Genomic DNA, 22,133 nt, shown 5'->3' with positions numbered 1-22,133 from the left:
AGGGAAAGAAACCATGTGCCCCCAGAGCTCTCTGTACATACACGGCGTACTAGGTAAAAGGCGTTACGTGTCTTGTAAAGCTTGCTGGGGATGCAGGAAGACCATCCTGCAGCTGAGCTCAGTGGTCACTTCTAGGCTGTTGCTTCTCAAAGTGCCAACCACAAAGAAGTGCTTGAAGGCTGTGAGGAGTGTCTCCATGGAGAGGGTGGCTAGCAATTCAATGAAATCCATTCTGAAAAAGATTCAAAACTGCCAATCTTTTTGTCTCATATTTAATCTCTAAATGTTATGAAATTAATATTTTATTAATTTCTACCTTCATTGTTGCAGTTTTATCCACCTCTCTCTTTTCTTTTGTTGAATTTCTAGTTTGTTTTGTTTCTGTAACAACCACCACAACAAAAATCAATACCACAGGAGTTCAGGGGGGTTTATCTGATGAATGTGAAGCATTTGCCTGTTATGTTCTTGTCTTCTTTTTTGCCATGAGGACACATATAGGACATGTTGACAGCCAATATTAATACGCTTAACACTAATACTGGCAGTTACTTAGTACAATTTTTGGCTGTGTTTAAGTGGTCTGTAGGGACTAGTAATGCTATCCTTTAAAATAAACTGATGTCACGGTTTCATCCAGAATTCACTGGGGTTTCTTATTGTTTTTATTTTCCAGGTGATTCATATAACAGGCCGGTTACGTCTGAGAGTGTCACTGTCCCACGGACGGACAGTACCCAGCCAAATCATGGGACTTGTTGTCGTTGCTCATGCTTTGCCACCTCCTACAATTAATGAAGTCAGGATTGACTGCCACATGTTTGTCACTCGTGTGAATATGGACCTCAATATCATTTACTGTGAAAATAGGTACAGCTTTTAGCTCCTTTTCTCTTTGTTTTAGCTGTGTGTATTCTTTGTTCCATGGGCTTGGCAAAAAGTTTTGGAATTTGTGACTCCAGCAATGTCATCCTGGTGTTGTATGAGAGCATTGAATCCACTCTCATCATCATCACCTTCATTTTCATTACTTTCTGAGAGGATAAAGGTAAATTAAAAACTATAATTTGCAGAACATCTCACTAGAACAGGGGAGGATAGACAGGAAATGTTTTTCTAAGCTTTCCCTGTTTTTTACAATCTCTCACCTTCCATCTCAGAGGCAAGATTTGGGACTAGACAGACGTTGGTCTGACCTGTATGGTTGTCCTTATGCTTCCCCGTCCTCTTCTCCACAAGTCTTTCAATCTGAAGTTTAAAGTTTTCCATTTTTTAACTAATTTGCAGATTACGGCACCTCACGCTCAGTGTTTAATGGAACAGAAGCACAGATGGCCTAGATAGTAGGCTAGAGAGGTGGGATCTGTTGCAGTAAGAGGTGGGAAAACTGTAGAATAAAACTGGTTAAGGGCATACTAGGAAAGACAGCAGTGAAATGGGAGCAGGTGATGAGGAGATGGTTGAAGAGGGGGCTGTGTTCGATGTGATAGTGACAAGTGATCTGCGAAGGTGGAAGGTATGATCTAAATTCAGCTGTCTACTGCCTGGGGGCTGGGCGCTGGTAGTGTCAGAGTCTCCCCACGGCGGTCTATTGGGACAGGACCTGGCAGCCAGGGCCAGTCCCACATCCTAGGCAGAGCTGGGCAGCCAGGGACACCGGGGCAGCCCCCGTCCTGGGCATTGGGCACCTTCCTGGGGACTGGCCAAGGAAGGCTGGGACATGGCCTGGCTTAGCAGGGCCCATGGCCAGGCAGGGCAGGGCTGAGGGGAGCTGAAGACTGTCCCTGTAGTGGCATCGCTGGGGCAGGAGCTGTTGGCCCCAGGAGGCTAATATGGGGGCCTGGGCTGTGGGCAGGGTTGGGGGAGCCTCGGGGTTTGAAATGGGCTCCTGGGCTGTGGACAGGATGTGTGAAGGCTCGGGGGGGGCGCTGGTCAAGACCACAAAAAATAAAAATTAAATCTACGGAACAGGTATTCAGAGTAGAGTGAAGATACCTGAGAAGGAAGACAGAAGTAATAAAGAAGTTTGGGTCTGTTGATGGAAGTCTGAGGTTGGGGGGAAGGTTGAGGTGGAAAAAAGAAGGTAATGCAGCCAAAAATTTTGTCAAGGCCTATCATCAAAAAGTGGAACAATCAAGATGACAAATATAAGCTTTTCATGTGACAGCAGCCACGGCATATTATAAATTAAGAGTGGAAACTGTCTGATATGAACTGTCTGATAATTGCTCAGTCTAATAGAATACCTATGATCAGGATAGCACATCAGTATAAACTTTGTGAAGAGGGATAAACTCAAATGCTTTGTTGAACCAGAGCCTTAAACAATTTAAAATAATCTTGGGTTTCTGTTAGGAGGTTACCTTTGCTGTCGTGTTGCTGAACTGCCACAGTTGTATTACTAATAATGTAACCTGGCTATTAGAAAGAGCACTTCATCCAAACTTCCAAAGCATTATCTATAAGAGAAGATATTATGCTCATTTTTAAGCTTGGAAACACTGCTTCTTAGAAAATGACATGCACAAGGTCACAGAGAAAGCTGGTGACAGTGTTGAAGTTTGGGCTGAGTTTTTGCCTCTGACTCTACCCAGCGAGCATCCAGAGTCTGTATAATCTGGCAGCTGGTGAAAGAGCTCTGAGGATTAACAGCAGGATCTAGGAGAAACCTTTTGCCTTAGTCTTTGATTTGACTGTGACCTACCCAGGTAGTAATGGAAAGCTGCTACCACAGCACAGCTCTTCAGTGGCCTCTGTGAAATGAGTTGCTGGTGTCTGTCCAGTTCCTAATGAAGACATTTCCTTTTAACAAAATCACCTGCACTTACTGTTACCTTCATTGACAACCTCAATAAAAAAGTCAGGAATCAAATGGATGTGAAAAATGAACTACTCTGTCAGGTCAGGTATGATATGAATTTGTGGGCCGCGTTAGAAAGATTTACACTTTCTCTGCTGTCAATGTGGCATTTTTACGAGCCCTAAATTGTATATGTGGGGTTTTTTTAGTTAAACATTTTTCTCAAACCTTCCCTTTACATTCAAGTAGCAATAAAACTTTTAAATGCCTGAGAAAAGCATCACTGAAAAATGTAAAATGCATCAGCTGTGGAGCGCTAATTGGTAATCACGTAGAAAGAGCTGATAACACGTGGTAAACTATGCCAGCAGACTTACACAAGAAAGTGTTGAGCTTACCATGTTTTTTCATTCGTTAAGGTAAAGGCAACATTATAAAGCAACTTATCCTCGATCGTGATGGATTTGTCTCTTGTGCTAGGGTAGAATGCGTATGTTGGCATTTGAATTTATGTTGCAATAGTTCCATTTTAACCCCCCGCTTTAAAAATAGTTTATGAATTCAATTTCAAATAGTAGAAACACTACTGCCGGGGCTGGAGGGTGACTGTTAGCTCCCTGGGGCAGTGAGATTTCCACTGATGGAATAAGACTGACAGGACTTGGATTTCATAGCAGATACAAAGCAGACTATGACTGTAAAAGCTGGCGGAATGGAGAGGACAGAATAAGGGAAGGAATTAACAGAACAGCTCATTGAAGCTGTCAGATGAATTATCTGGGCATTTGCCAAGGCCATTCTCTGAATCAGGGAAGTTGGGATCTCTCTTCTGGGACTGTAGAAAAGGAGATAAGTATCCCATCCTGAATATACGGGCCTGACTCCAGGCACTTGCGGGCAGCTGGGAAATTCTTTGTGGTGCCACAGTAAAGCAACCACAGCATTGATGAAAACAGAGAAAAATGGATCCATGCTGGGGAAGCTGTAAGCACTATTTATAGAGTGATGGGAGTTTCTGGCAGCTGCGGGGAGCATGGAGCAGAAGCCATGCTACTTAACTGAAATGAAGGCTCACAGTGGACCGTTGGATCAGCAGGGGTGAGATCGACAGTAGTCCTGGTTTTCCAAGTGGTTGCCTGCTTGCCACAGCAGGGATCGGGAGTGACATTATTCAAGTCTTTGGGTGCATCTTTTTACTTTACTCTCAATGAAGACACCTGCATCAGAATACTTGTCTCAGCTCACAAAGTTGTCAACAGTTTGCTTCCCTTTGAGACAAGATCCATTAGCTAGTACAATGCCTATTCCTAACAATTAATATTTTGTTCTGAGAATGTTAAACAGGGATGTAAAATTATTTTGCCTAAAATGTGGTATGTTAATCTATGTCTGTTTTCCAAATGTGGGGTGTCATCTAAATGACAGTAAAATAGTTTAGAGTTTCATTATTAGTCAGTAGAGTGAGAAAAGCACCTTCAGAGGACAGATCATCTTAGACAGTTGTAAACAACTAAAAGCAAAATAGACTGCTGCTAGAGTACAGCATCAGTCTGTGTATTGTCAGTGTCAACTACTAATGATTGGAGACCATCTGGAAAGAGCCTATAGCCCAGTTTAAAGTGGACTCCTATAGCCATATCTGTCCATATATGCCCAAAAGGAAATAACCCACTGGATATGGCGTTTTGCAAATGGAAGAGGTTTGCCCTGTTGGCCATGGCAGCAGTTGTCAACAGTTCCTTCAGAGTGCAGAAACCGTCTTGTGTGGAGAGCCTCAAGTCTGCAAATGTGTGTACAGTTCAGCCCTAATTCAGTAAAGCACTGTACCGTATACACACCTCTAAATTTCAATCATGTTAACGGTCCTGCAAGTCAGTGGAACCACGGATCTGCTCAGACATAACCCTGTGCTTGTATTTTACAGGATCAAGTCTGTGTATTCAACAGAACTGAGTTCCTACCCATCAGTTTGTTACTTTATTTTGTCAAAGGGCTTGGGGGCCACAAGATCTGTCTCTGAACTAGTGCTCCAAGACATACTATAAAATTTCCTAGTTTTCTCTGTGTAAATTATTTATTTTCCATCTTTGATGCCTTTGATACAAGAATGTGTCCTATTTGATGTAATTTCTTTTACTTCTATTGGTTGCTAGTGATCATCACCTACATACTTTCTCTTTCTTCTTCCACTTTTTCATCAAAAAAAATCCTGTCTTTCATATGTCTGTTTGAAACACATTTTCCTTAATATTGTAGAATCATAGAATCTCAGAATAGTTTAGGTTGGAAAAGACCTTTAAGATCACTGAATCCAGGTGTTAACCCAGCACTGCCAAGACACCCTTAAACCATGTCCCTCAGCACCACATCAACATGTCTTTTAAATGCCTCCAGGGATGGTGACGACACCAGTGCCCTGGGCAGCCTGATCCAGGGCTTTACAACCTTCTCTGTAAAGAAATTTTTCCTAATATCCAACCTAAACCTCCCCTGGCGCAACTTGAGACAATTTCCTCTAGTCCCGACACTTGTTACATGGGAGACTGACCTCAACCTTGCTACAACTTCCTTTCAGGTAGTTGTAGAGAGGGAAGAGACCGCTACCCACCTCCCCACAGCCTCCTTTCAGGTAGTTGTAGAGAGTGATAAGGTCCCCCCTGAGCCTTCTCTTCTCCAGACTAAAGAATCTCGGTACTCTCACTCACTCCTTGTACGGTAAGTTCTCTAAACCCTTCACCAGCTTTGTTGCCCTTTTCAGGACATGCTCCGGAATCTCAATGTCTTTCTCGTAGTGAGGGCCCCAAAACTGAACCCAGAATTCAAGGTGCAACCTCCCCAATGCGAAGTACAGGGGGATAATCACTTCCCTACTTCTGGTGGCCACACTCTGGTGGCCACACTATTTCTGATACAAGCCAGGATGCCGATGGCCTTCTGAGCACATTGCTGGGTCATACTCAGCCAGATATCACCAACACCTTATTGAACAATTGGCCTTGGCCCAGCCAGCCAGCCTGTCCAGATCCCTCTGTAGAATCTTCCTACCCTCAAGTAGTTCAACACTCCCGCCCAACTTGGTGTCATCTGCTGAGGGTGCACTTGCTCCCCTTGTCCAGGTAGTTGATAAAAGATATTAAAGAGTACAGGGCCTAATACTGAGCCCTGGCGAACACCTCTTGTGACCAGCCACTAACTGGGAATGACTCCATTCACCACCCCTCTCTGGGCTCAGCCAGCCAGCCAGATTTTTACCCAGCGAATACTACACCCATTTCAGCCATGAGCAGCCTGTTTCTCCAGGAGAATGTTCTGAGAAACAGAATCAAAGGCTTTACTAAAGTCCAGGTAGACAAGACCCACCATCCTTCCTTTGTCCACTAAGCGTGTCTCTTTGTCATAGGAGACCAGGTTAGTCAAGCAGAACCTGCCTTTCATAAACCCATGCTGACTGGGCCTGATCATCTGGTTGTGCTGTATCTGCTGCGTGACGGCACTCATGATGATCTCCTCCATAATCTTCCCAGGCACCAAGGTCAGACTGCCAAGCCTGTAGTTCCCTGGGTCCTCCTTCCAACACTTCCTGTAGATGGGCATCACGTTGGCTAACCTCCCAACAACGGGTACCCAGGTCACTAACCATTTCCCCTTGGGTTATGGGGGCTTCATTCTGCTCCCTGTCCCTGTCTTCAAGCTTAGGGAGGTGGGTGCCTGGAGAACTATTGGTCTTACTATTACATGACATTTTACAATTGCAAAGTGGGCTTAATTCTAATCACTGTGGCATATCTCAGGCCCTAAAAAGATAATTATATCCAGAAAACAGAAGTACTTTCAAAAGCTTGTGTAAGCAAGGCATTTTCCAATTGTTTTGCTGTTTTCTGTACTGCATTTAAGGACATTGACATCTTGACACTCCATGACAGAAGTTTACACATGCACACAGACACAAGCATGCAGACACACACACACAGACGCACGCACACAAAGGTCTGCAGAATAGATTTTAAAGTTTCTCTGTGCAATAAACAACAAAGTCCCAGTTGAAAGGGCCCAGAGTGAAAGCTGAGCTCCCAAATGAATTAGACTAAAAAAGATAACACCCTGAGGCATCTGTATGTCTCAGCATTTAAATTATATCCCTTGAAATATCAGTTTGGACTTAGTGCCAAGAAATGGTTGAAGAGCTTTTTCATGAATATACCCAATAGAAGACCAATCTGTTGAAATGAAATGTGTCTCTAATCATCTGGTATAAACATAACGTGGTTTTACTCTATTGTGTAACCTTGAATCATCTTGATCTTTTAATGAGGATTTGGGATTGTTGCTAATGCTTTACAATTTCATGGAATTACATTGTCTTGGTGTTATGCTATGGGGAGAATATGCACTAGAGTTTAACTTCTCACTTATTTAAATGGATAAAATGATTTCAAGTTTTCTTTAAAAAAATGTTTTTTTTTTTTCTGTAAAGCTGTGTCTTGTTTGTACAGATATTCCATTCACATTAATACAGTGGTGAAAAAACTGAGTAGCAGATTTCATTTTTCTGAGTCATTTAACAGTTCTTGCATTCTTTTCCTTCTTGAATTACAGGCTGGTTTTTTTGGTTTTTTTTTTACTTTTTAGGATTAGTGATTACATGGATCTGACTCCTGTAGATGTTGTAGGGAAGAGATGTTACCACTTCATTCATGCTGAAGATGTGGAAGGCATCAGACACAGTCACTTAGACTGTAAGTACTTCTTCCGTTTTTTCAAAATAATCTGGTACAACACTTGATTGTTCCTGAACTATTATTTATATTCCATGACTGGGGTCTTCATCGTGCACCTGCTTTTTTTGTCATAGGGTTTCACAGCGGGCAGCTCAAATATCATTTTTTGTATGATTTATTTTCACATCTTTTTATAGAAATACAAGATTGTTCACATATGTGTAAATAAAAAATCATATTTGCATTACCAGAGTTTCCAGCAGCTGTTCATTTACATGGGCTGTGCATTATTTTAATCCCTCAAAGAGGTATTGCTTAGGTGAGAAACTCCTAGCTCAGAAAATGGACTCCTCTCTTTGTTTTTTGTTTCTGAGTAATAATGTGGAGGTCAAAAACTGCAGCATATTTGAGATTTCACCTGGTTCTTTGATACAGAACTGAGCTACAGCTCTACCAGCGTTTTAACCACCCTGTGTATTAACACCTAAACATCACTACAGTGTCTAAGACTGTTATTTGCATGTAGCTACTTTCTGATGAGGATAAAGATCACAAGGAGTACAAAAATGTGATGAGACAAACCTTACCGGAGAGCATGTCTGTATGTCTGTGTATGGGGGAAGGGAGGTTCGGCTTGATTCCTTGTAATTAAAATCTTTGTGTTCCTCTTATTAAAAGCCAAAGGGCCTAATTCTTTTCTTGTTGAGATCTGTTGACTTTAGTGATGGTGCTCCTGATTTACCCTGGCACAAAAATAGACTTAGGCCCATAATCTCTAATTTATCTGTGCCTGCAGTGAAGCCAGATAATTCTTTGGAAGTTTCAGTGGCTGACTGTGTTTGTGATTGACTTGTGCTCTTCTTAATGTAAAAGACTATCTGCAAACTGCCTCTTAAATTCAGAGTCCCAGATTTGAACAACTCTGCTCCCCTTGCACCATGTCCTGCAAGCATTTTCTAATGTAAGGGGAGTGACCCAAATACAGCCACATTTAATTAGCTTTTACAAGATGACAGCAATAGAAGAGAGTATAAATCTTTGGTCCAAAAGTACTTTGCTTGATCTGCAAGGGAAGATAGGAGGATAACTGCAACTGGAAAGCAGGAGAACAGAGACAGCGTCTATAATAACATATGTCAGCCAACAACAGAATCAAGCTCTGTAAAGCTGTCAAATAGTCCCTGAAGTTTCTAGAAGGTAAAGTTAATTTGCCGTAAGAAGGTCAGGATACTTAAATTTCTGTGGAAAAAAATAAAATCAACTATCCAAAATGATAAACAAAATAATTTAGCATTATTTACATTTTGAACATTTAATATCCAGGCGAATATTTCAGTTGCTCAGAAATGAAGGAACAAATTCAGAAACTTACTTGGTGCTCTTGAAACTGGAAGTCAAAAATGACAAGTTGCACTTTCACTGCACTATCAGACCAAGGAAATAAAAGATATTTATGACTCAGACTTAACATACCACCTGGCAGAGATGAACATCCCATTTGAAAAAGACCTTAATCTTCTGAATGACCACTTCTCTCTGAAATAGAATATGTTTTATGAAACATTCATCTTCAGAAAACTTAGAAACCTATGCAGACAATATGAGTGCAGCGTGGTCCAATGTATAAGCACTGGACTAGGACTCAGGAGACCCCAGAGACAGGAATGACTTCTAGAAAATCACTTCAGCTCACTGTGTTCCTGTTTGCGCTTCGTGTCCAGTTTAGCTGAGTGGATTGCAAGCTTTAGAAACACAGGGACTTTCTCCCTTTATCAGCATCCAGCACAGTGGGGTTCCAAACTTGGCTGTGTGGCTACAGCATAACTATTATTATTAGGCTAGGTCGTTTTTTTTTTCAATAGATGAGGCTGGTTAAATCTTTTATGTATAATTGTTCTCTTGGGTTGTAGGAAAAAGATGTTCCTAGAGTCATACAGGTTGGAAGGGACTCTGGGACATCATCCAGTCCCACCTCCTGCTCCAAACAGGATCAACACTGATTCAAACCAAATCATTTAGCGCTTTGACTAGTTGATCTTGAAACCCTTGAAGGTCAGACTTTCCACAACTTCTCTGAGTGGCCTGTTCCAGCTGTCCTTAATAAGGACTTAATTATCCTCACAGTGATTTTTTTTTTTCCTTCTATCCAGTTGGAATTTCCCTGTTTTGATTGTGCAGCTCATCTCCATCTTTGCAGTAGCCTTCTCACAGTTACACTGTTAGGTTGCCCTGAAGTTACCTTTTCTTCAAGATGGAGACAAGCCTGGTCCCACAGCCTTTCCTCCCAGGGCAAGTTCTCCAGCCCCTGACAGTCTTGACAGACTTCTGCTAGGCTTACTGAAGTTTGTGATTATATTTCCTGTGCTGGGAGCCTAAAATTAGATTCCAGATGCAATCTAAGGAGAGGTGGGTGAAAGGGAATAATGACTTTCTGTGATCTACTGGCTATACACTGTTTAGCACAACCCATAGAGCACAATGCTAATTCATGCTTAGCCTACTGTCCACCAGCATCCCCAGGTCCTCTTCTGCAAAGCAACAACCCACCCCAGCCCACACCATTGTGGGGAATCAGTCCATCGCAAGTACAGAACTTTGAATTTTTCTGTTCATGTTGTTCAAACTCATGGTCTGGATGAAAGATCTTTAACTGTAAATTAGACCTGGGAATAGCTCAGGAAGTTTTGTCTGCCCATTATAAGTCCTGCAGAAGCTGAAGTGGTTCATGAAGTTGGACAGAGAGATGCTCAACTTTTCTAACATTTGGAAAAACACTTTGTAGAAAAAACAAGAGAAAGAAATCACAGAAGCGCAAAACACTTCATAGCAACTTGTCCATCCTAGAAAATAAAGGTCAAACCAAACTAGAAAGAGAAAATCTTCCTGGTTTAGTTAAAATAAGAGTTAAAATTTAAGAACTTGCAGAGACTGGCTGTAGAAAGTAAAACCAAGCAGAACTGCAGTTCTCCAAAATAGACAATGCAGGATATTTGCCAATACAACATAGAAAATAATCGCTGGAGATTGCAAGGGGGAGGCAGGGGGTGGGGAAGACAATATTATGCAGTATTTTGGAGAGGAGCTGGAAGTTGAAATAATGACTAGAAAGCCCCATTGAAAAGTAGAAGAAGGGCTTAAGAAAGCAGCAAACTGAAAAGGTTGTATTTGAAGGAAGACTGCAGAATAGAGCTAAAAATCTTGATTGATTTTTACAGGAGAGAAAATAATTTTTGAGATTAAAACAAGGATCCTAAATTGCAGTGGTAGATCTAAGGATAAAAAGAAACACAAATAAAACTGCTACTCTGCCTATTCACTGATAACATATCAGAAAAAAATGGAAAAAGGAAGACCAGACCATCCTGCCTTCTCATCCAGGTTACTCAAAGACATCAAAGAGGAAAACAGGCAAAGAAGAAAATGTCGCACAAAATCACACAGAAAAAATCAAGAGGGCTGTTGATGGCTTCAGATCATAGCAGCCCATTAGCAACTTTGAAAAACAGGTCTCGTTAATGCTATCTCAGATAAAAGAAGACAAAAGCAGTTTCAGGAATGTGACCATGACCACAATGGCGAAGAAGGTCTGCAGGACTATAGCAGTAACAACAGTCTTTTGTAAGGGAACCACTACCCTAATGAAAGGTCAGTTACAGTCAATGAAAAAAAGCTTTCATCAGCTTCAATGAACGTGGGGATTACACCCTAAAAAAGAAAATTTATATGGACTAAAACTCTGTCCCCAGCAAAGTAAAGCAAAAATTCCATTAGGTTCAGTGGGGTCAAGATTTCTACTTCAAGATTTATGTTAGTTATAGCTTGATGCCCTTGTGGATTAATGAAACAACATTCATACTCTAATTCTACAGATGCCTGTATTTATTCCGACACAATAATACCTAGTGGTGATCCCACAAATGATTGAAGCATCACTTTTTTTTTTTCCAAACAGAACTGAAAGATAGGGATGTTATTTCTATCTTGTTTCATTCAAACTTTCAACGATCATGCTTTTTCACAAGTCTCCCAGCCAAATATTTGGTGTTACAATTCCACCTTATTAATCTGTTTCCTATTTTATAACGATTCGTGGTTTCAGAAGTTTAGGAAACTTGTGATCTGTTCATCTTCTCTGTGTTTGTTGAACAAATTGCTGGTAGAATCTTGACAGATATCACTTACCATAAATCTCTCTCAGAGAGATCATAGATAAAGCGTTCTCCAGTCTAACAGCCTATACACCATCCCAGCATCACAGCTCAGCTGTTGGGCTCAGCTGACACCCAGCAACTGGCTAAGCTGCAACAACTCGTGTTTGAATTCAAGCCCTCAGAAACTGCAGGTCTAGCTGTACCCTGGCTCTGATACAGTCCCTCATCCTAGTGCTGTGTAACAGAGCTCTTCATTTCGGATATGTGGCATGAGAGAGTTGAATGTTCTACATTTCATAGTTATGCATCTAGAACTAACACCCTAGAAATACGCCTCATGCCCCCAGTTCTCCTTCACCACTTGTGAGAATGGGGAAGCTGATCAGATCCCCTTTTTTTACTTACATCTGCATAGAAACACTGCAGGGCCCACCTGCAGGTCAACCATAGGACAGTTCATACACTTTCACCAAGCCGTGAGTCCCTGCATGGGTAGAACTGCCCTTGTTCCAATGACAAGAAAATGTCCCTGATCTTAAAGCTAGCGGGATGCATTTTATGTCAAATCAATATCAGAAGTCAAGCAGATTAATAAAATTACTGTTGTATCAGATCTTAGCACTGTCTGTAGAGCTCAGCAAGGGCAATTGACACTTGCTGCTCCCTGGAGTATGATACTGGGCATATGTGCTTCCCTTTGGTTGACACTGTTACCGTGCAGATGTCTATAACATCCATTTTTTATTTAAGAAGTACATTTCTTGCTAAGAATGAATGGATGTCATACGCTGTAGGAGTATACATCTTCCATTTAACTGAAACAAAATTAATGATCTTCACTGAGCATCAAGTACTTGATGTTACTGTTCGATGAAGGTCATTAAGAAAGCAGCAAGAAAGGATAAAAGTCAAGAATTCTGAAGGCAATCCTGATTGTACTTTTGGACAAATATAGGACAACGTGCCACCATTTGAAAATTAATTTATTGCTTGTAAGAACACTGTCACAAGTATATATTGGTATACAATATGTGCTTTTTCATTTTGGAATCCTAATTGAGGTGTAAATTCAGAAACCTGATGCTAACAAAAAAGGTACTCATTGTCCTCAGCTATTGCTTAGAAAATATCATCCTGTTTCTTCAGGATTTGATTTACAGCTGTAAGAAATACAATTCCTCAGGAACAGTGAGCCAGGGCAGTTCATTTCCCATAAAGCAAAGGTCTCTGATGAGTATGTTTGGTAGCACTCCCTCTGATCTACTTTATCTGGTTTCCAGTGGTTAGAATAATCCAGTCTTTCTGAAAATAAAGTATTCCACATTCACCTTTTTCATGTCTCCCCTCTTTTTCAAGGGATATTACCCCCTCAGTCTGCTTTTAAATCAGTTATATATTCATGATTTCTTTTATGTATGTTCAGTAGAGAAATTCTGTTGCTGTACAAAATGCTGCTTAGTGGTTTAGCCTACCAGCTGTAGTTGAACTAACCCTTTTAACTTATGCACATCAGTTATAATTTTTTATTCTCTTAATAACCTCAAACACATGAAAAACAAATAGAATGAGTTGATAATTTCTAACAGTAAAATACACTTCACATATTTTGCTCTCATGCTGTGGAATAACTCTGCAATGTCAAGTAGCTCACAATTAGTAAAACTGTAGGGGGAAAAAAAAGAAGTGTTTTGAGCCTGAGGAATTTTTATCCTAATCAGATCGAAATTTCAATGCTCTTGTAGAGCTTAATATCTTCAATCACAAAAAAAATCAAACTGATTCCAATGTCAGGTTTTGCATTCTGGGACTGAAATAAAATGCTAAAATATACAAATGAATCTCATGTTTGTACAAGTTTATTATCATCACTAAAAAGCAAGATTGATTCTAAATTAGGCTGATAGAATGTCTGGTGTTCAGCTAATTCTCAAACCACGCCAGCCTGGCATCACGGTGACAGTCTAGTGTATCTTGTTTTCAAAGAATTGCAGAAGTGGTCTGTTCACCTGCACAATCTTCTTCTCTGCCCATACCATGGGGCAGCAAAGATTTCTGCACTGGAGACTGGCATCCTTATGACCTTTTGACTGGAGATAGTGGTGATAGAGCAAGATGAGGGAACAGGAGATAAGAAATGGAAGCATGTGAAGAAAAAAGGGCTTTGATTCATATGAAGCCGAAAAGATCATGGGCTTTGGTTTTAGCCCATGCCTGGTGTTTGTTCTTCAGTCTTAACGAACCTTAAGAGATGTGCACCTAGCCAAGAGTCTGTATGTTCCGTGTCTTTCAGCCATGCCTTGAAATCCTGCAGATGTTCTGTTTGTTCCTGCAAATGCTTCTTGGGGTTATGGGAGAGGCTGGTCTGTCTGGCTTTATTTCTTTGTCTGCTCTCTGACCAAAGCCACTTACTTTAGAAAAAGGAGGAAAACACTCTGCATATGCAGTTGCACCCTTGCTTTCTCCATGTTATACTCCTAATACACTCCATAATACATAGTTCGTTTCTCCATAATAGACCCACCCTTGTTTTCTCCATAATACACGACTTGTGGTTGGTTTATTTCTTGAAAGAAGAGAATTTATATTTGTGGAGAACGGTTGTCACTATTGTAATATTTGTTACTCTACTTATACATGTAAGTATTCATACACCACTTTAAATCCCAATATATTTGTAATCGTCATGATATATTGCGGCTGAGTTTTTCACATGCAGATTTTGTGCTATTGGATCAAAGTTTTCTGTAGGTAAAGTGTATAAGAGAGTTTATAAGAAACATCAGATCTTTTGGATAATAAACAAACCAGAAAACTACAAAGCTAAGTGTTTAAGCAATTTAAACCATTGGATGCTGAACCTAATTGCAGAGTTTTGCCTTCTGTAGCTTAGCAATAGACATTTATTTTGCAAGATGCCTCAGATGGAGTTTGCATCAGTAACCCCTTAACTTAATACCTGATACTGTATCATCTTCAAATTAAATCTAATGCAGTACTGATTAGTACATTCCCATTCTGTTTGTAGCCTGTCCATTGTAAGTCTTCCATAGCTCATAGTCAGTTGACATTTACACCTAAGCACTGTTTTTGCATTAGAAATGCATGTATAAGTACCGCTACTGCGTTAAAGGGCTAGAGAATGAAGGTTTGGCTCTAACTTGTCTGGGGAACCTCTGGTTTCCCAGGTGCTCCCTTAATAATTTCCTTTATTTTTTTTTAAAGCCTTTTTGTGCTCAAAATTTCCAACCCCAAAGATGAATTTATACTTTGATATTATTCCTGTGATTGATAGATTGCAGAAGCACATGACAAATTGCAGAGCCATGGGAATAAAAGGTTTTACTGTGCACCTCCAGCAGCTTCACCTTCACTCTGTCCACTAAACTATTTCTATGGTAAATTTTGCTACGTAATGTAAATGTAGTCATTTTTATGTACCATTTTAAAAATGAAGGGGGAAAGTACTTCAGCCACATATCTTTTTACCTTCATTGCTGAGTTTCGTTCCAAGATTACTGAGACCAAAAGTGTTCATCACCTTCTAGTCTGTCAGAAGCAGTGTTGCTCCATTGAAAATCCAAGGATGAATTAATGATTTTGTTTGTAGATAACTAGCCGTGAAATACGCCATCCTAAAATGTCACTATGTGAAGTTATGAAGAAGCTGTTGCAAATCTTTCTATGGTTTTAGAAGCATATTAGTGCTGCTGGGTGTTTTTCTCTTCTTATTTTTCAAAGGTCTGGACCATTGACCTTGTGTCTCTGAGGCAGTTTTCAAAGCCGTAAGGTTATGAAAATGGTATCAGTAAAATGCATATATCAGATATGTGGTGGTGTGGCAATAGATCTTACTAGCACTCATTTGAAAGAACCTGCATAAATCACCTGTGGCTTTGCCATCCATGAGTGATATCCACAGTTGTGGATCAGTGTTGGTTTTGATGTCTCATAATTTATAAAGTGAGTGGGCAGTTGTCCAGGACTTTGGCTCAGTGGACTTTTGGGAATGCCCTGCCAAACATCTGAAGCCTTGGTACCCAACATCCACAGATTGCTAGGTATTGGTTCTGAGACCATAAGATGCTTACTTATTCAGAAGTTCTTTTGGTTTTACTTTACAAGGGCTTTTTTTTGATAGCGCTAAACTATCTTTTTAAGGCTTCTGGAGAAAGGTGGAAAGCTTTGGTTTGTTTCATTTTCTTTTTACGAGTCACCTGGTATAAAGTGACAATATGTTTTAAAAATGTCTAATGTAGTTTACTGCTGAATGACAGACGGCGATGAATCTTTATGGTGGTTAGAAGGATGTTTGACCACTCAGTCATGCCATGCCACCATGACACTGTGCTAGGGGTCCCTTTCCTCTCAAGATTAGGCTGAGAAAACCACTCATTTCACTCAATCCAAGTACCCAAACAGGCACTCTTATCCCAGAAATGAAAGCATGTTTAAAGGGATCTTGTCTTTTCAAACAGACTGTCTTTAACCTAAGAAACTCAAAAAGAAAATTAATATTGCTGCCAATCTGCTTCTGTGGAACTTCTCTCTCTTTTCCTCTTCGTAGGAGGTATGGTTATGTGTAGCCTGCTGATACACTCGGCGTGGAAAGGGTTAAGTCCTAAAGTCATTAATCTTACATAGGTTGTCATATGATGGACAGTAATAATAGTGGAGAGATGGAGGACAGATTCAAGTTTCTTCAGCAGGCAGGGCCAAATTTCTCCTCTGATGTTGCATTTTAGTAGCTGAGGGCAAAATTTGGATCTGGAATTTCATTTTCTCGTCCAGTTTGAGCAGAGAGAGTTCATTAATGGTAATGGAAGTTCTGTCTGAAGTTGGTGTTCAAAGCAGGCTTGGGTTTCTAAACGACCATTTCAATATTAGCAGAAGGAAATCACTTTACAGCAGGATTGAAGTTTTCAAAGTCATGGGGAGACAGAAAAATCATGAGGGAAAGGAAAAGTTAAGAAAGAGAAGAAAACCTAGAGAATCCAGAGTAGACAAATCTAGTGTTCATTTTTCAGTCCAGTTTATCATTAAATAAACTTAGTAAGATTATTTACACCATTTTTATCTATAGAAACCATGGAAATATTTTCTGATCTGCATGCTGAAAGCTTCCATGGAAGAGTATATCTAGTGAAACATCGAATTATATATTATAATTCTGTCAGTGCATTTGATCAACACCTACATAATGTTTTGAAACAAACATCCTACCTACCTAGCATTATACTCTTGTTAATAGCTATTGTTAAGCATAATTATAAAATTGTAATTTTAAATTACGGACCATGGGCAAAAGATATATTATAACCACCGTGAAAGGGAGAGGGGTAGAAAAGTGTCTCTGTTGTTCAAGTAGGGGATAATGATTTGTGTTTAGTGCTGGGAATCTTTTTCTGCCAGGTTCTAATAAATTTATACTGTTTCTGTGAACTGACATCATGTAAGCTGATAACATAAAGTTTATTTTAAGCAAAATATCTTCCTGGTCCTTACCTGAAATAATTTGGAATCAAATGATGGCAGAATCTTTAGCAGAGGCTAAGAATTTTTAGACGGCTGGAGTACCACTGTCCTGGGATTGGCATAGGTTACAAAATCCATGAATGTTTTTCCAAACTATTTTCACGATTTAGTTACTTTTCTCCCCTAGCTGGACATGTAGCCTGCCAGACTTTTCTCACTCTGTTTGGCACGTGATGACCTTGAGCTACAAACTTCAATCCTAATACGAATCCCCATTTTTTTAACAGTTTGACTCAGACCACATTTAACATTTGCTTTTCTGCAAAGTGAGGCAGGAAAAATATTGCTTAGTTTTTAAAGGTTCTTAAGCTTTGCAGTTTGTCTAAATGGTTGATTAAGGCTTTTTTTTTTTTTTTTTGCCTGCAAGGTTGTTGATTCTTATTTTTGCCTAATTTGTCAGGTATTTATGTATGTAGCATCTCTACACTGGAAGATTAAACAGAGTATTCCATACTGCAGAAGTAAGCAGTGAATCAATTGCCACACGTAGCGTTTTTAGAGTGACTGCATATACTTAAAAGAATTATCCCGGGTGAACGAACAAGTTAGGTGAGAGTTTGGAAGCCAGTGAGGTACAGTTTTCTTTCATGAATCTGACCTGTTATTTCCTGCTTGACTTTGGAAAAGAGGAATTTATGTTTAGAAGCCAGCAATTATTACAGTCTAATATTCATATTGTGTCAGCAGCCAAGTGTTGGTCAGTGCTATTGACACAATACACTGCATTCTACCCAGACCTCAAACAGATATTCTCTGTCCTGCACTCGGCTCTTTCTCCTGTCATACGGTGTGAGGAAAATGCAGCTTTCTAAAGCCTCACAGAACCAATATTTTTCTAACCGGTTATCATCTTTCTATTTTTCTGAAGAGAACTGTTGAGATAGAGTAAATCACACAGGGCTGGTAAGCAACTGTCTGCAATGAGGGAAGGTAGAGCAACGTGACCTACAGAGACTTCTGTGGTAGGAAGGAGGCATTCTTCCCTGAGCCATCTGCTGTGGAGGCCACACTTTTGGCCTCGTGGGTTTCCACATCATCCTGGCTTACATCCCCTCCTCGTCACCCCACCCCGTGTAGAAAATCCAAAATCAAAGTGTTTGTGGAGAATTATAGAGGTGGCATATGTTTGCTCACTGAAAGCCTACAAGCCTCCTATCATCTAGCTCATAATTCCGTTTAAGTAACAAACATCATTTAACGTTGCTAAATATTGCTCTGTACTTCTTTTTCATTGCTAAAATCCATTTGGTGGATACCTACTATTTCAAACATCTAACTCACTAATTGCAAAATCTATAGAGAAGTCCTCACAACATCAAAGGCTCACTTGATCCTCGGAGCTGTTATAAATGAAAAACTGTCTCTGTTACAAGCAAATAAGGCACTTAATGCACTCTTTCTGGCTGTGATGATATTTTTCCTGTGGGTTTTGAAAATGACCTTCCTGTAAGCATCAAGGACTGTAACTTTTCAGATAAAGAAACTTGTTCTTGTTTTAAGTCTATGCCAGGTTCATTCCCCTATAGCCCACAGTTTTCAAAAGCAGAAGAAAAAGTAATCCAGAATTAAAAAATAAAAAACCCCTCTGTTTCCAGAATGAAGTTACCCTGTCAGCTTGCCTTGGGCCTTAGGTGGAGAAGTGGAGATTAAAGAGTCAGTATTCCTTTTCATGTTTCGTCTGCCAATTTTGTGAATGTAGAAAGAGTACTTGTGGCTGCAGCTAAGTATCCAACTACGGTATTAAGTATGGCATTTTCATCCTCATGCAGTAAATTAAAAATATTCTTATAAGTTTATCACGAGGGGAATTCAGTATCAATACCAGCCAGTCACTGATAAAGGTATTTCAAGGAGAAGGGTGAATAGCACAGCAGATGTAACCTCGGTATTTCAGCAATTATAAAGAGACTCTTTGTGAAGCTGTGTGAATATGTAAGATGATCTCATCATTTCCTATTTACTCAATACTTACCTGAATACGCAATATAGTGTAGCTTTTAAATGCATATGCACATGAGTAAAATGTCCTTTTGTAAGGGACTTTGCTAAAAGACTGCTTTTGATACACCATTTCTTCATCTCCTCTTCAAACTGAATTAAGCTACTTCCTTCTTTTAAAACACAACACACTATTTAGAAGCTTTGGCTTTGATTTCTCAGAACAGCCTTACAGGAAGAAACCATGTTCTCTTTCTTTTTGTAACTGTATTTCTTAAGACAAACTTGTACTGATTTATTTTGATTTTCTAACAGAAATAGGTTCCTGCAAAGAACACTGCCTGTTTCTTCTTCTTCTCCCCCCTCCTTCACTCCGCTGCTACAAGAATATTGCTGTGTGCAAAGCTACCGAGGAAAACTGAAATCCCTCTGTTGGGAACTGTGTACATAACATAGCAATATATTCATACTTTGAGAAATAAGTGAGATTTTTTTTTTTTTTTTTTACTTCTTCCATGACATACTGTGCATTTCTTGACTGCTAACCACCGAAATCAAATTGAGTAACCAGGTAACGTTTCAGCAAATTTTAGTCAAGTTTAGCATCCACCATTTTAGGCAATATATCCCTGCAGCTAACATAAAGGTCACCAGTCTTAAAACATTAACCTCAGTTATTCCCTTTGATTAAAAGGTTTAAATATATTTGTGTATATATATAATTCTATAACCCAATCCTGCATAATCCTGAGACACCCACCGATGTGGTCACAAGTCTCACTTTACCTCGTACTGCATTGTCTGCCAGACTGGGTACTCCACGTGTAGTACAAACAGAAATTTAAAAGGCTTTGCCTGTCTTGGTGTACAAAGATACCGAGCTGAACGCTGCTTCTCAGTAAGGGATTTGCCTTCAGTCCAGTCTGAGTACGCTCAGGATGTGGTCCATATGGCATTACTTTTTTAGAAGTTTATGTGAAGCTGAAATGTGTGGTCTGTTGCTAGTAATAAAACATAACTTCCCAAACCGAGCTTATGGTGGACCAATTCTTTACGTTCATTTTTTTCTCAAAATTGGTAACTTTATTATTGGACTCCCTGTACCTGCAAACTGAAGATCCTCAAAATGAAACCGGGCTTTACTCAGTAAGCACTAGCTATAAACTAGACAGATTTCCCTTCCTGACGTGTCCTTCTAGATCCTTGTTTTCTCAAAATTCTCATCTAAGTTTCAACTTCACAATGCCAACAACTAAAAATTACCATAAATTAGAAAACATTTCTTACTCTTTTTTTCATTCTCTTTCATCACATTGAGAAATTTCTTCCCAAGCTATAGTACGAGCTTTCAGAACTGACTCGAGGGTGCCTAGTGCCCTCTCAAAGGATGTAAGAGCCAGATTTAGCAGCATGGCACAGCTGGCCGGCTGGAGAATCTCTTTACAGAGAGAATTTTTATATTGAATCATGGGACTTCCTTCAGAGCATGGTCCACAGATCTCTCATACAAAACGTGCTTTAGACACATGCAGAAAATCCTCTGTGTGTGGTAATACGTCTGAGCTGGCCAAATAGGGAGTGGGAACTTGCAGGTAGATGTACTTTATGGAAAGCTCATTTTCAAGACAATATTTCAGGTATTTTGGGGTGTGTAGTAGTTTGGGAGCCTGAACTCTGAGTGTAGAGGGTTTGTACACAACTCTGATGCACTGAATTCTCTTTCTGGAAAAAGCAAGCACCTTTTCCTTCAGAAATAACTTGTAAGTTTTAATTTCCCCCTTTTTTCCTTAGTTCTGAAATGAATGCTCTGCTCAGCCCATGACATAGACTTTTCCAGTGTCACAACAACCAATATAAAAGGTACTGAAGGAGGGAGGGCTTGTCTAGGATGAAATGGAATGAAAGAGCTGGGGTTTCTGGGTCCTCATAGCCATCACTGTGCAGAATTGCGGTGCGCTCTTCCATCACTGGCTGGTGACTCGCCTGGCACAGTGGCTTTCAAATGTGCATGTGGGCAGTTGTGAGGATTCATCCTTTGGTATTTGAACAGTGTGGTAAACTACTCAGGTAAAAACTGCCGTAAAGAAGACAGAAGTATAATTAGTAGATACAAGTGCAGATGGATTTTACTAGTTTCTGCACATACCTGTGGGTGTTCACAATTCCATGAAGACAATATCACTCCAGAATTCCAGGCTATCAGTTTTGCTGTCAGCTGTAAGTAGAGTATTTTGAATGTCCTATTTTACTGAAATGGAAAAGTCTGCTGTAATCAGAACTTACAGCAGTACTTTTCTTCCCTTATTCTTCATGGCTGATAAAGTTGGGCTAATTTATGTGAGATTGTTTTCTAAAGCAGCATACAACATCGGTTTGACAGAAATGATGGGTAGTCAGTTGTTCATGTTTTATCTTTATTCTGCTGTGTAATGAGGTTTTGAAGCCAATGAATTATCATAGCAGAATATTTAGAGCTTGGAATACAAAAGTAAAAATTTAGGGACGCTTATGGATCTCTGCTAGAAACAAACCTAGTGAACTAGATGCTGCTGCAAACCAACAGAACCCAGCTCACAAATATTCATTCATATTATAGCTGAACCTACCTTGCACTTTACATTCACTTTACATTGCACTTTTTTACATGCACTTTTTTATTCAGAAGTTGAAAAATTGGAGTGGGGATTGGGGGATCCCTCCAAGGTAAGAACGTGTCTGTGTTTGTACGGCTGCCTTTGTAAATATCTTTTTCTGTAGCTATCTGTTGTACACAGATTTAGATACAGATACATTCACATGTATAATTAGGGGTATAGACATTTGGTTAACTCTAAAGCTCCAAAGTGTCATTTGTCACATTTATGGTAGGAACTTTAACTGCCTTAAATACTTATTCTTTTCCAAAGTGACTTTTTTCTTTTCCCTCCACAAAAAAAAAAAAAAAAAAAAAAATGTACTTCATGGAAATATTTTATATAAAGCACTTTTTAGCCG

At 39.8% G+C, this 22,133-nt stretch overlaps 1 protein-coding gene across 1 annotated transcript in view; it reads left to right on the top strand.

Moving 5' to 3' along the window:
• NPAS3 (neuronal PAS domain protein 3) overlaps nt 1–22,133 on the top strand; it is a gene marked incomplete at its 5' end in the record, with an annotated part of 100,713 nt that overhangs the window by 68,669 nt on the left and 9,911 nt on the right. Inside the window, 2 exons of the mRNA XM_010137060.1 lie at nt 677–870; nt 7,430–7,536. Coding sequence (XP_010135362.1) covers nt 677–870; nt 7,430–7,536 — 301 coding nt within the window. The remainder of the gene's footprint in view (nt 1–676; nt 871–7,429; nt 7,537–22,133) is intronic.

Source organism: Buceros rhinoceros, unplaced genomic scaffold (genome assembly GCF_000710305.1).
Source record: "Buceros rhinoceros silvestris isolate BGI_N320 unplaced genomic scaffold, ASM71030v1 scaffold2855, whole genome shotgun sequence".
Taxonomy (NCBI): Eukaryota; Metazoa; Chordata; class Aves; order Bucerotiformes; family Bucerotidae; genus Buceros; species Buceros rhinoceros.
Note: the sequence above shows the minus strand (reverse complement) of the source record. Positions and strands in the feature narration are given on the sequence as shown.